Source organism: Babylonia areolata, chromosome 21, assembly GCF_041734735.1.
Source record: "Babylonia areolata isolate BAREFJ2019XMU chromosome 21, ASM4173473v1, whole genome shotgun sequence".
Classification (NCBI taxonomy): Eukaryota; Metazoa; Mollusca; class Gastropoda; order Neogastropoda; family Buccinidae; genus Babylonia; species Babylonia areolata.
Window position 1 is genome coordinate 23,793,419 of NC_134896.1, and position 13,788 is coordinate 23,807,206.

Genomic DNA, 13,788 nt, shown 5'->3' on the forward strand with positions numbered 1-13,788 from the left:
TTCAACTAAATTCTGATCAAATCGAGACAGGAACTCAGAGCAAGAGGGACAGAGAGAGAGAGAGAGAGAGGGAGAGGGACTCAGAGAGACTGATACAGAAAAAGAGAGATTTATACTGACTGTAGGCACAGACTATAGTATAATCAGACAGGGCGGGGTGTTGTGGGGGTGGGGAGGGAGAGAGAGAGAGAGAGAGAGAGAGAGAGAGAGAGAGAGAGAGAGAGAGAGAGACAGAGACAGAGAGGAAGCATAGGGGACATGGAATTCAAAACCATATGGACAGAATGGCCATGCTGTCACAGTTAAATCCCTCTCTGCCCTCCTTAAAACACTCCACCAAGTGCACCAGTACCATGCGCTCGTAGCAGGTACAACAAATTCTGTGAACCGAACCAGATACACATCTTTTGTTTCCATGAACAATTGACTCGAACCGATCAGCACCAATCCCCCATTCCTTCCTCACCCACCCCCAAAAAACAAACAACAACAACAGAAGCAACCTTCCAGATGATCAACCCAGTGCACAAAATACTATTCAACTCAGCGCACAAAATACCTTTCGACTGCGCACAAAATACTATTTTTTCACATGAACCAAGAGGCAGGATTACCATCCCATGCCAGTCCTGCATTCTTCTTGCCCCAGCAGTCTTCTCTGCTGACCAAACACATCGCTGTGTGTCTAGCCAGATGTTGAGACTGGAAAATGTTTGCCAGTCTCACAATGTTCACCACATAAAACATGAATTGTGTTCAAAAGAATCTCATGTTTCTCAGTGCAACTTTTTTCTTATATATATATTTTTTTTTAACCACTTGCAAGTCTGTGGAGAATATGTAAAAATGAAGCAGACACTGAAATTACATGACTTCAACCACTTCATCTCTTTGCCAAATGCTCACTATAACAGATAAATGTTTGCCTGATAAAATAAGAAAATAAAAGGGAAAGCACTCCCGTCTAAAAAAAAAAAAAAAAACCAACTTGGTTTGGAGCTTCTTGTCCATAATCCACCAAACCCTCTTGGTCATTAATGCCTGTCCTGCTCGCTCTCTCTGTCAAGCAATCATTGTACGACTGAGGAACTGTCTGTTGACACTCGCAAATGAGAAATCTATGTTAGCAATTCTTTTTCTTTTCCTCACAATTTTATTGATGATACCATATCATCAACTGAAGATTATCTGTGAACAATGTGACAAACAGAAATGTTGAAAACAAAGTTGTACTGAGCACGCTATGCTGCTGTACACAAGGCTGAAAATATGCTGAGAAGAGAGAGAGAGAGAGAGAGAGAGAGAGAGAGAGAGAGAGAGAGAGAGAGAGAGAGAAAATCACTCCCGTCGGGTGCGTTTTCGAAGTGATCCTGCACTGTCAGCTTCAGCGCCCCTCTTGGCATGTTTCGGCTGGACCTGTGACTGAGCGGTCAGCTGCAGCTTGATGGCGTTGGCATTCAGCTTTGTGGACATGAGGATCTTCTTCAGACCTTTCATCTTCTCACTGCGCAGTTCCAGAGCCACGTGCTCCTGCATGGCAAACAGGTCCGACTCTGATGGCAACGCATGCACGGCATCAGACCGTTTCCCGCACAGCATCATGTCCGCAGGGCTCTCTGCCTTCAGCATGGAGTCCAGTGACAGGCCAATGAACGAGGTCCCGTTGGATTTGCTGCTGAGAAACTCGTCGAACTCATCCCCCGTGTCCTTGGCGGAAAAGCCAGCGGTGGTGGTGGGGGGTGCGGAGGATGAAGGGTTGGGGGTGGTGGAGGTGGTGGCAGCAAAAGGCTCCCCCCCGCTGAGGAGGAAGTCCTTGTTGAGGATGGAGGAGCTGCAGGCCTGTGCCAGGGCGGCGATGCTGGGGTTGGGAGAGTCGCCCCCTCTGTCCTCCCCACCCCCCACCTTGGACACCAGCTCCTCCATGGCTGACTTGATCTGTGCCTCCTCCGTCTTGGACTCTCCCTGACCCTGGCTGCCTTCCCCCTTGCTCCAATCACCCCCCTCACTCCCCCTGCTGCCTGCGACTTCTTCCTCCCTCTCCGCGTTCGCTGACCGGAGTCTTTCTCCACTACTGAGGGCTTGCGGCTGGTCGCTTTCTCCTTCTCCGGTCCATTCTTGTCGCTTTGCTTGTCGTCCTTCTCCTCCCCTTCATCTTCCTCGTCTTCTTCGTTCTCTGCGTGAATGTCCAACAGAGATCGGACCCTGGGGTCAAATTTGGACAAGGAGAACGTGAACTGCTGTGCCCATCCCACGTGGAGCACTGGTGTGGAGCTTCCCTCCTCCCACTCACAGATTCCATCGTAGAAGTGGAGCAAGTCTGCGTACACAGCTGGGTTTTGCAACAGCGGTGGATCCCCACTGGATGCCGATTCCCCGTCTTTTGAGGACGCTTTGACGATGTTGGGGATGAACTCGTTGGCGATTTCCAGGAATTCTTTATACACCTCTTCATCTTCCCGTGTGTAGTTGTACCTGAAATGAACAGATGGGTTGTAAAAAATCGCAGTACAGACAATATACTCTTCAATAACTTTCATGCATGTTTTATACACTCTCACAGACATACACAAAGGAAAGAAAACAGTTTTTTTGACTCACTTGTGTAAACAAAATGAGTCTATGTTTTAACCCGGTGTTCAGTTGTCTGTGTGTGTGTGTGTGTGTGTGTGTGTGTGTGTGTGTGTGAGTGTGTGTGTCTGTGTGTCCCTGGTAAACTTTAACATTGCCATTTTCTCTGCAAATACTTCGTCAGTTGACAATAAATTAGGCATAAAAATAGGAAAGAATCAGTTCTTTCCAGTCATCTTGTTTAAAATAATATTGCTCCTCTGGGATGGGCACAAAAAATAAAAAAAGAAGCCCAATTTTATGCAAACTGCATTTACTGTTATATTTATTATTTTTTTTATTCTCTAAACTTGGCACTTTGATCTGATATTCTGACACAACAACAAGAGCAGTCATTGTTATCATTTTTTGTTCAATCAGGAACTTCTTTTGTTAAGCATGGAAGTTAAATTTATTTTGCAAACATTTTGGTGCAGGGAAATTACTCTGTAATGCTAGGGGACTTAATTTGCTTTAAACTGATCTTTCTCATTTTAAACATTACATTTTGAAATTATACTCAATACATAAAAAGCTTGTGTGTTTTACTCTCAGTGTACAGGGCTTTCACTATGTTCATTCGCCCATGTGGTCTTTTTCGGAAAATACTAAAATCAATATGACGAGTGGACTTTATAGATCTATTGGCTGAGCCCTGAAGGTCATGGGCAAAAATCATTTGCGTACACATATTTATACACATTCAAGGCGCGTGCTCATATTCTTCGCGAACGCAAACGATGCAGTTTTGTTTTAAGTTGTTGACCTACCCGTTCAATCCTATATTCAATAGACAATACACGATAACATGTGATGGAAAGTTGGAGAAGGAGACCGTTAAATATTTATTCAGAGAAAGATTTGTGAACGCCTCATCACTTGCTGGATTATGCCCCAAACTGCCATAAAAATATTCACAGAATCAGTCAGAATTCACAGTTAAAAATAATAAACCATGCGAGTTAATAACCTTGAATTGATGAAACGTAAAAATTTCCAGTCTTGACTTTTCTGAAAATGAAGTCCTTTTCACTTCATACGACATTTAGAAGTACTTGTATTTGGCTCTACATGTTATTAGTTTAACAAAATACTCAATTTTCATATCAACTTTAAAACTATAAAACTAGAATGAACATAAAAGAGAAATTGAATCGACCGTATTAACCGGGTGTAGCTAAACTTGTACATCTATCTAGATCCAGAGAAAACAGCTAAATGTTGCAGTGTGATTGCGGCGATAGCCACGTCTCCTTTACCGCGGACTTAAAAAGAATTTTTTAATATTTTTTGAATGCGCCAGATACACCAGAATAATATGATTTAAACAGTGTTCTCACTGCGAATACCGCAATCGATTTATCGCCCTTTAAAAAAGCATGTTTAAATGTTATATTTTTGCTCGTCAGCTAAGAAGCCCCGATAGTGTAACGGGTAAGACAGTTTCTTCTCATCCGAATGCGTGGGGTTCGAATCTACCGTTAGGACTTTTTTCCTTTTTTCTTTTAACCCGAAGCTTTATAATAACAAATACAGAACACATTGTAACGATTAGATTTTTTAAAAAGTGTATCACAAGTGAGTCTTGAAGGCCTTGCCTCTCTTGTTTCCTTTACAAAAGAAAACTGCTACTTCCTGAAACATGGCTAGCAGCCACATGACGTAAGGTAAAGGGGGTTGGGATGGGTGGGTGATGCAAATCTTAATGATGTATAATCTATTATGGGTCGCATGCAGTTGTCTATGTCAACACATGACTAAATACAAAAGGAAAGAGATAACCCAACAGCAGCAGTATCTTCCAGAGGATCTGGAACCACCCTTACTCCCACACCATTGTCATCAGATACCTGGCAGTGAAGAGGTGAGAATCGCATTTCATTTCTTTCATGGGTGAAACATTATGAAACTGAAAAGAAGACTCATACCAATGTTCTGGGACCACCAGAATCATAGTGGGGGGGGGGTGCAGGCTACATGCCATTTAGACATGTGGAATACAAGCAACAATGGAACTGGAAATCCAACCACAGCCTCTCCTGGTGGTGTAACTCACAATTCTAAAAAATACTGACATGAAATCTATTTAATGGGAAAAACAACACAAAACACACAGAGATACAAAAGCAACCTATCAAAGGTCAAAGTGTTATCTGAGAACTTCCTAAGTAAGCTATTTAAAAAGTAAGAAATTCCTTTAGTTTTAGGTAAGTTTTACTCATGTATTATTATTTTTCTAAAATGTGTTGTTCCATCTAAATCTAGAGCTCTCAGCTATCAAACTGTTTCAGCTGTTGAGGTAAAGTAGAATCATGATGGCTTGACAAATGGAAGGTGTGTGTTTAAAATTTTATGAAACAGGTCTTCATCTTCATGGGGTTTATGTTTTTACCCCCGAAAGGCTTTGTAAATATCCAAAGTTAACTCAACAGCATCTGGTCGGCAGCCGGTTTCCGACACTATTCCGCTCACTTGAAATCCTGTCGGACGCATTGTTACGTCAGGTTTTGATCCTTTTTTAACGTTACCGATCTTACTTTAAGGGCGATAACTCACAGTTTTCAGATAGATCATACACTTTTCTTGCGAGTTCCTTCCCTTAGACCGTTGTTCATTCATTCTATAGCAGTTTTCTTTGTTTGAAAAGTGAACCACCCTCGCGCTCACCACCAGTTGGTTTTCAACATGGCGACTCCACGTGGAAACCTGTTCGTGCGGAACATAAAAATGGCTCAAGCACTCGAATTGATTCATGAAACCGGGTCTGATGACGAAGATGCTGTTGTTGGAATGTTCGACGATGCAGGTGACAAAATTTTGGACTCTGATTCTGACTATATTCCTGACGAAAACGATGACGAAGTGGCGGACACTGACGATGATGAAGGCGGAATGACCAGTCAGCGAAACTCGACACCAACACGTGCGCCTGCTGCAGCGGCTGATTCTCCAACTAATGGAGAAGATCACGAGGAGATGGAAATAGATCAGGACAATCTGTCTGATGATCATATAGATCCAGATTATATGTATGAGTGGAGTAGAAATTTGGCCAATTTTCCACTCAACCCACCCTTCGGTTTGACACCAGGATTTCAGGGCCCCCTCAAATTGCCGCCTTGGGAGGACTGCAAACCAATTGATTTTTACAGTCTCTTCATTGATAAAAGTATGCTAAAACACATGAAAACAGAGACAAACCGTTATCCTGCAAAAAATATCCAGCAGGTACAGCAAAGAGAAGAACTTTCCCCACGGTCACAGTTCAACACCTGGAAGCCTGTGACACTGGATGAAATTAGAAAATTTCTGGCTATCCTCATCCACATGGGGATAGTAAAGAAACCAAGAATAGTGGACTACTGGTGTACTAATCCAGTTGTGAAGACTGGATTTGCCTCCAAGCTGTTGAAATGCGACAGGTTCAGAGCCATCCTGTCGTTCTTCCACCTGAACGACAACTCGACATTCCTGGAGCGAAACCATCCTGACCATGATCCACTCCACAAGCTGAGACCATTGATTGACCACCTTGTGCATGTAAGTTATTTTCTTTTTTGTGTGTTTGTTTTGAATGTGTGTGTGTGTGTGTGTGTGTGTGTGTGTGTGTGTGTGTGTGTGTGTGCATGCTTGTGTGTGTGTGAATGTGTGTGTTGCGTGTGTTGTGTGTGTGTGTGTGTGTGTGTGTTATTATTTATTCTTCCCCACTTGTTGAATATTACCAGTTCAAATGATAGCAAATGTTAGTAGATAGTGGTAGTATTAGCTGAAGTAGTGGTGATGGTTTGCTGTATCATACATATTGTGATTGTCCACAATAGTAAAAACTGTTTGCATGTTTCAGCTCTTCAAGACTGTGTACATCCCGGAGCAGAATATCTGCATCGACGAGGCCCTTTGCCCCTGGAGAGGCCGGTCATCTTTCCGGGTCTACATGAAGGACAAGCCGGTCAAGTGGGGCATCAAGCTGTATGAGCTGTGTGAGAGCTCCTCGGGGTATGTGTGGAACCTTGAGGTGTACTGCCACAAGCCGGGTCTCAGCAACCGCCCCCACGATGTTGTCTTCAGGCTCCTCGACCAACTGCAAGACTGCGGCTATGTCCTTTATGTGGACAACTACTACTGCTCACCCACCTTGGCCCACAGTCTCACTGCTGTCAACACTGGATGTGTAGGCACTGTGCGGGCTAACCGGGTGGGCATGCCAAAGGATTTGGTGACTGGAGCCTTCGCCCGCGGCCAGATGGACTACAGGAGACTGAATCAGGTGATGGTCATTAGGTGGAAGGACAAGAGGGATGTGCATATGATAACCACTCAGCACATCCCTGAAATGATTGCAGTGAGATCACGGTCAGAACACAAGAGAAAACCCACGGCTGTTGTTGACTACATTGGCAATATGGCTGGTGTTGACCGCAGTGACCAGATGATCTCATACATGCCAATGCACCGGAAGACCATCAAATGGTGGAAGAAGCTGGCCTTCCACCTTTTGACCCTCACAATGATCCAGTCTCACTGCCTCTACAACAAGCTGCAGAGGAGTCTGGGGAAAAAACCGCTGACACTGGAACAATTTGCCATATCAGTGTGTTACGACCTCGCCAGTCTTCCAGTTGGGGACGATGAGGAGCAGAATCGTGCTGCTGCCCCGGTCAACGAGGAAGTCAACCGCCTCGACTGCAAGAACCAACACTTCATGGAGAACACAGGCTACAGGCACTGTGTTGTGTGCTATGCCAGGGAGAAGGCAAGAGGAGCCACCAGAGAGCACCTGAAGAACAGGGTGCAGCGCACCAAGTTCCAGTGTCAACAGTGCCAGAAAGCCCTATGTGCTGTGCCCTGTTTTAAAATCTACCACACCAAACAAGACTACAGCAAGTAACAGTGTCACAGAAGTGTCTACAGTGTGTGCATTGTGTAAAAAAGAGTGTTTGTGTGGTGTTTTTTTCCAATGAGTGTACAGTCCTGCAAATGTTTTCCAGTGTGTTTTTCAAGACTGCAAGCAGCAATCACTTTTTTTTGTTTTTTTCCAATATATTCTCATCAAATCTCTTTTTATATACAGCATGCATAAATAGTATCATAAGCACATCAAACCAAGAGTACATGAGTGTGACTGAACCAGTGTAGGAGGATTCAGAGCATGAAGAAGTGGATTACCTGTGTTCAAATTTTTTTTTTGTTTTCCTGCCAATGTGTATCATATTGGATTACCTATATCATCAAAACCATGTGGTTCCTTCACTTAAGGTAAGCATTTTTTTTTTATAGTAAATTCATTGTTATATCTGTCCACTGGTATGTGTTTTATGTTTGTAGGGTGAGTGGTTGATTTTTTGTGATTTTTTAAAAACTGCTTAAAATAGTGCAATTTGAGAGGGAAACCCGGCCATTTTGACTGAGGGTTGAGTGAGTTAAAATGCTGTGGAAGCAGGGCAGGGTCTCCTCTGGTGTGTGGCCTCCTGGTGACTTAACATCTGAAGTTCCATGCACTGCCAGCGTTGAGACTGCAGCATATGAATCCAGGTGAAGCTGTGTAATGGGGGACTGTGTAATGAGCGGCATGAGAGTAATGCAACTGAAATGATGTCAGGTGACAGTGCAGAACCACCCCAGAAAAGAATACTGTGGGTTCCAAGATATATATCAGTAAAAGGCTTGATGAACTTTTCATATGCTGAATCAAAAGGGACACAACAGAAAGCATTTGAAGTGCCTGGGAGCAGGGCAGGATCTCCTCTGGTGGTTGCTTCGTCAGAGCCTGACACTGACATCTCCCTGAGGAATGCTGGTGCTTGAACTATATCATTTCCCTTTTGTCACAACTGATTTCTCTGTGTGAAATTTGGGCACACTGACACAGTGAGAACTACACCCTTATTTTCTGACAGCAAGCGAATTTATTTCGTTATCAAAGTGGATCTTTCAACAGAATCTTGCCAGGGACAAACCCTTTGCTTCAATGGGTTCTTTTATGTGTGCTGAGTGCATGCTACACACAGGACTTTGGTTTATCGTCTCATCCAAATGACTTGGGACAGCTACAGATCAACCAAAAGTCAAAACAACAACAAAAAGAACAACCGCAACATCACTAACAAGAAGTAAAGGTACAAGTTCAGCCTTACCCTTTGATAACAGAAGCTGCCTGGGCCCAGGCATTGATAGCCTGAGGGAACTGTTTGCACCGGTACAGGAAGCCACCCAGGTAAGTGTAGGGGTAGACGTGCTGATTGTTGTAGTGCGTCCGCGCCACTTCCACACCCTCCTGGAACAGCTGGATGGGGGTGGGGTGTTCGGGATTGGGAGAGATCTCCTCCAGGTCCCCCAAGTTCCCAATAGCCATGGGATACCTGTCATCAGCACAGCACAGTAACAGCCACATACCCCCGGTGGAAGAATTTAGCTCTGGCTGAAGATTTCATCACTAAGATTACCTAGGAACATCACATTTGAAAGTGCTCCAAGACTAATGTACAGATTTATATGTTAGTCACTGGAATACTTTTATTTTACATTTTAATTGTGTATGTGTGTAAATGAATTCTTTCTCTTAAAACAACATCTAATCCGTCATACTTACCATGACCCACTGGTGCAGATTACAGCAGGGTAATTCCTGTCCTGAGCAAAATAGTACCCCGCCCAAGTGGAGAAATCACAAGTAGCTGCAGCCAGTAACCCCCCTCATTATATTACTTCCATTCTGTTTATGTAAGCAGTGTCCTCTTTGACAGCAGTTTCAAATAATGGCACCAATCACCTACACTAAACTTGAAGGCTGTGAAAATGCTCAGTACAAATGAGAGATTATCAGTAAGATATGTCTTTGAAGTATCCTTGTTTGGGTCACAATCATATTGCTGACAAAAACATGGGAATCATGGCTGTTTTCATGGAAAACATGTGCTTACCTTGATAAGTATCCTTTTTGATATAACAGGTACAGCAATTCCTGGCAAAAAAAGCCACAGCAGTTTAATATCAGTGAAATCAGTACCACAATCAGAATAAGCATGGAGCAATAACAAACAAAACAGGTTTCAGGTGGGAAAAAATTACTCTAGCTCGTATTTCTAGAAAACAACAGACTGCCCCCATAGACTTTCTACAGAAGCTATGAAAATGGCAATAAAACACTGAAGTGGCATCTTCATTGACACAATCAAAATGCGACCATTTACCTTTTTTTAATTTTTTTTTTTTTTTTACTCAACCAAAAGCACAGGTACATCATTTAAATGTAATTAGTGCTACAAACAAAAAGGATACTAAGCCTCCCTTCCAAATAAATTAACACAGATATTTCAAATTATGAATATGAAAATTAAGATAAAGGGACAGTGTTTTCTTCTTTTAACAATCTATGCTTTAAAATCTGTCACTGTTATCAAGCCCAGAACATCAAGCGAAGATTTCCCTTTTTAGCCTTAATGACAGCATTAAAAAGAGGGGGAAATGAAGGGAAAAAAGGCTCTAGGAACAAAAACTCAAATGCAATGGGGGGGAAAAAAAGAGAGAGAAAAATCCAACCTGCTGCAGTGACCCCATTTCAATGCTGTCAATGGACGCAGAAATAGCAGGATTGATGCTAGAGACGATGGCTGCCACCTCCATTTGTCGAGTGCAGACCACGGGGTGCCCATTCAGGTACAGCCATGCTTTGTCTGCTACGGCCTCTGTGATTGGTTGGCCTCGTTTGTCTTCATTGCCTTTGCCTGCACAAAGCAACGCTCTTCCATTAATCAAGATTTGAACCACAGCATCCCCTTCTCCTCCTGTCTTTCTCCTGTTCTTTCTTGCTCTTTGAGCTTGCCTGAAAAAAAAAGTATTAGTTTCGATCTTTTAAGTTTACCCCCCCCCCCCCCCTCCCCTTCCTTTATTTTTCCATACATCACTCACTTACCAAGTATAAGCTACATAACTTCAGCTGTTTGATAGTGATACTTATGTAAAGCTGGACAGGTTTCATGCAACTTTACAAGGGTCACAGCTTCCATGGCAATCAGACAGAATCATAATGCTGAATGTTGATGTGCATGGCACACGGACCATATCATTTATGTCTGATGTAAACTTGGACAGTTTATAATTATGCAGGGTTCACTTTTAATGCCACACATGATTTCATTTAATAAAATTAGACAGCTGACAAAAAAGGCTCTTTTATCATGTCATGCTGTTTCAGCAGTCCTACTGTTGAAAACTTTACACACTGTTGTTAAGTTAATTGGTTTCAGCACTCAGTACACTTACCATGCCATGTAACTTCAGCAGTCTCACTGCTGTCCTTCCCAAACACCACCCAAGCATGGTCTTCTGACAGGGACAGTTTAACATCCTGGAACCCCAGAACTTGGCATGCTGCCACCACAGCAAATGCCACCCCGAAGCAGTCTAGCTTGTTTCCTGGGACATAAACACATACTTGATATAGAAAATATGACTCATAACAAGCGTACAATGGGTGCAACAGCAAAGTGGTTAAAACATTTTCAGTATGAGTGTCCCTGGATCGCATCCTAGTTATAGCGCCTGGTGGTTAAAGGATGGAATATTTTCCAACCTCCCACTCCCAGGTCAACAGATGTGCAGATGTGCAAGTGCCTGATCCTCCTTCATATATGCAGAAGATCAAATATGACATTGAAGATCCCGAAATCCATGGAAACAAGAAAATATCTGGCATGCACCCCCAGAAAACAGAGTATGACTACTTATATGGCGGGGGTAAAGATAGTCATACACATAAAAGCCCATTCATGAATATGAGTGAACATGGGAGTCACATCTCATGAACGAAGATGACAACAGTAGACACAGTCGTACCACAAATATTTTTTACAAAGGCCTCAATGAAATTTTCAGTAAAAAAGATCACAAAAGTAAATCCATTTTAAGAAATAAATCAACAGACAACAACAAAGAAAATAGCAAGACAAGACCATCTTTATACATATTAACATAAGTAAAACAAGTAGGTCCATGATACATCTATGGCATTATGTCACATAAACTTACATGTAATATGTATATTTTAAAACTATTTTATATAATAACAATAACTAACACATATGCATACAATTCTATGCAGCATATATGCTACAGAATTCACGAAGTGATTATCAGTCCAGTTGAAATTTACAGTAGTAATGGTAACAAAACAAGTAATGACACTTACCCACACAGCTATCTGGCATCATCAAAACAAGAACTAGCAAACATATTCAATTACAAAGCATTCATAAGAATCCTGGATCCTGAAAGTGTCATCAAGAAAAATCTTTCCTTTTGATGACCTGGTGCAGTGCAGTGGTGATCTACAGGCCAGGATGCCCAACAAAGAAGTGTAGGTCCCAAATTCAGTTCATTATTTCAGTAAAGACTAGGATTTTCTTTCCTCTCTCAGCCACATTTAACCAAAGACAATAACTCAATAAAAAAAATAAACAAAAGTCCCACATACAGCAGTACTATTAAATCAATAAATGCTAATATCACATACAGCAGTACTATTAAATCAATAAATGCTAATAGTATGCTCACATATAATGTAAGACATACAAAATATCAACCTCTGGAACTGCGCCTGGGAAAAATTGTAGAATAATCCACTTTGATAGGTAAACAAATAATGAAATACATACACTGGTCAGACTTTTCAGCTCCTTCATCTTAAAAAAAAAAAAAAAAAAAAAAAAATCAAATCCAATTAACAAAGAATTCTTTCTACTTCAACTTTCACTCAGGACAACACCTTTTTGTTCAGCATAACATAATAATCACAGTACACCACTGAAAAAAACTACACAAACAGTACAATTCAATTCTACACACTGATTTCAGAAAATGTTTTTCTTTCACGGTTATTAAACAATAGGGGAAATCATTTCAGAAGAAAAAACAACAAAAATGCAAATACTCTGTTAATACTGACTTTATAATTTGGGGCATAGTTTGGTTAAAATTGATCAGCTCACAATGCAATAAGCAATCACAATTATTATTAAAAAGACAGCTTGAAAGCAATAACTTCATCTAACATAAAACTTTATTTTGGATTATCATAGCCCCTGCCCCTGAAACAACAATAACCGATACAAAAAGTTTATAATAAAAAAAAAACAACCCAAAAAACTATGGGTCTTTATACAATTTCTACATTTTTGTGTTTTTGTAGACTCAGCAATCAGTTATCATTTTATCAACAATAACCCATGCACCCACCCACAACAGAAGAATATCTTGTGAATGATTCTTGTGTTCAGAAAAAGTGGCAACCCTTTGGGATGAACATACTTCGTGACAGACATGCACACACAAAAGAACATTCAGTTAAAGATGTCTTGTTCCAAAACTCTTTAAATCAGTGTGCAATGCCATCACTAAGGTGACTATATGATGCTGTGAGTGACTCACTCTTGTCCCTGCTGATTCAGCCAATGGCTGACAAGCAAATTTATGCATCCTCAACAACACCAAACAAATAGAAATATCAAAAGAAAAATGTCGATTCTTGTGGCAAAGTATTTTTCTTAAAGCATGATCAGTATAACATAGTTTCCATCCATGCCAGTAAAACACAAACACGCAACACTCTATTCTTTGGAACATGTAGTATGGATATGACGTCGCTAGTTTCGATTGCATACCAGTGAGGAAGCTGTACAGCGACTGCAGATGAGCTTTATCTTTGTAATACGCTCTTGTCAACGATCCCCAAATCACGTCCGACACCCTTTTGACTAGATCCCTCGAAGCATAATCTTTGTTGAACTTGGTGAGATCCACTGATTTCTTAATCAGCGATGTAAATTTTACATGCAGTGCCTCGATTGTGTCAGCCTCCACAACAGGAAAGATGGGAGTGATGGTTTTCGATTCGTCAACATTGCTGTGAAGCGATCGGTTCATCGTCAGTGTATTTTCAATGCACCCCAACACAATAGAGAGCAGTGCCAAGTCCACCTCATCTCCTCTCTCGAGCTGGTCACTGAATAAGTTGACAACATCCTGGATGCTTGTTAGCGGGAAATGCTGCTTCTCCCGATCTCGAAAGCCCGCCATCTTGATGCCGTAATTCGGACACACAAACAGGTGCTATAACCTCTAATAAACCGTTTACAAAATATGTTGCATATATTATTGGTATCTTATATATTTACGGATTTACAT

The 13,788-nt window shown here is 41.7% G+C and overlaps 1 protein-coding gene across 1 annotated transcript; it reads right to left on the minus strand.

Moving 5' to 3' along the window:
- Positions 1-1,338: 1,338 nt before the first annotated feature.
- LOC143296386 (menin-like) lies at positions 1,339-13,680 on the minus strand. The gene is given in 7 exon segments (XM_076608273.1): positions 1,339-1,959; positions 1,962-2,472; positions 8,742-8,966; positions 9,528-9,568; positions 10,147-10,331; positions 10,870-11,022; positions 13,266-13,680. Coding segments are annotated over 7 exon segments (2,151 nt in total).
- Positions 13,681-13,788: the final 108 nt, after the last annotated feature.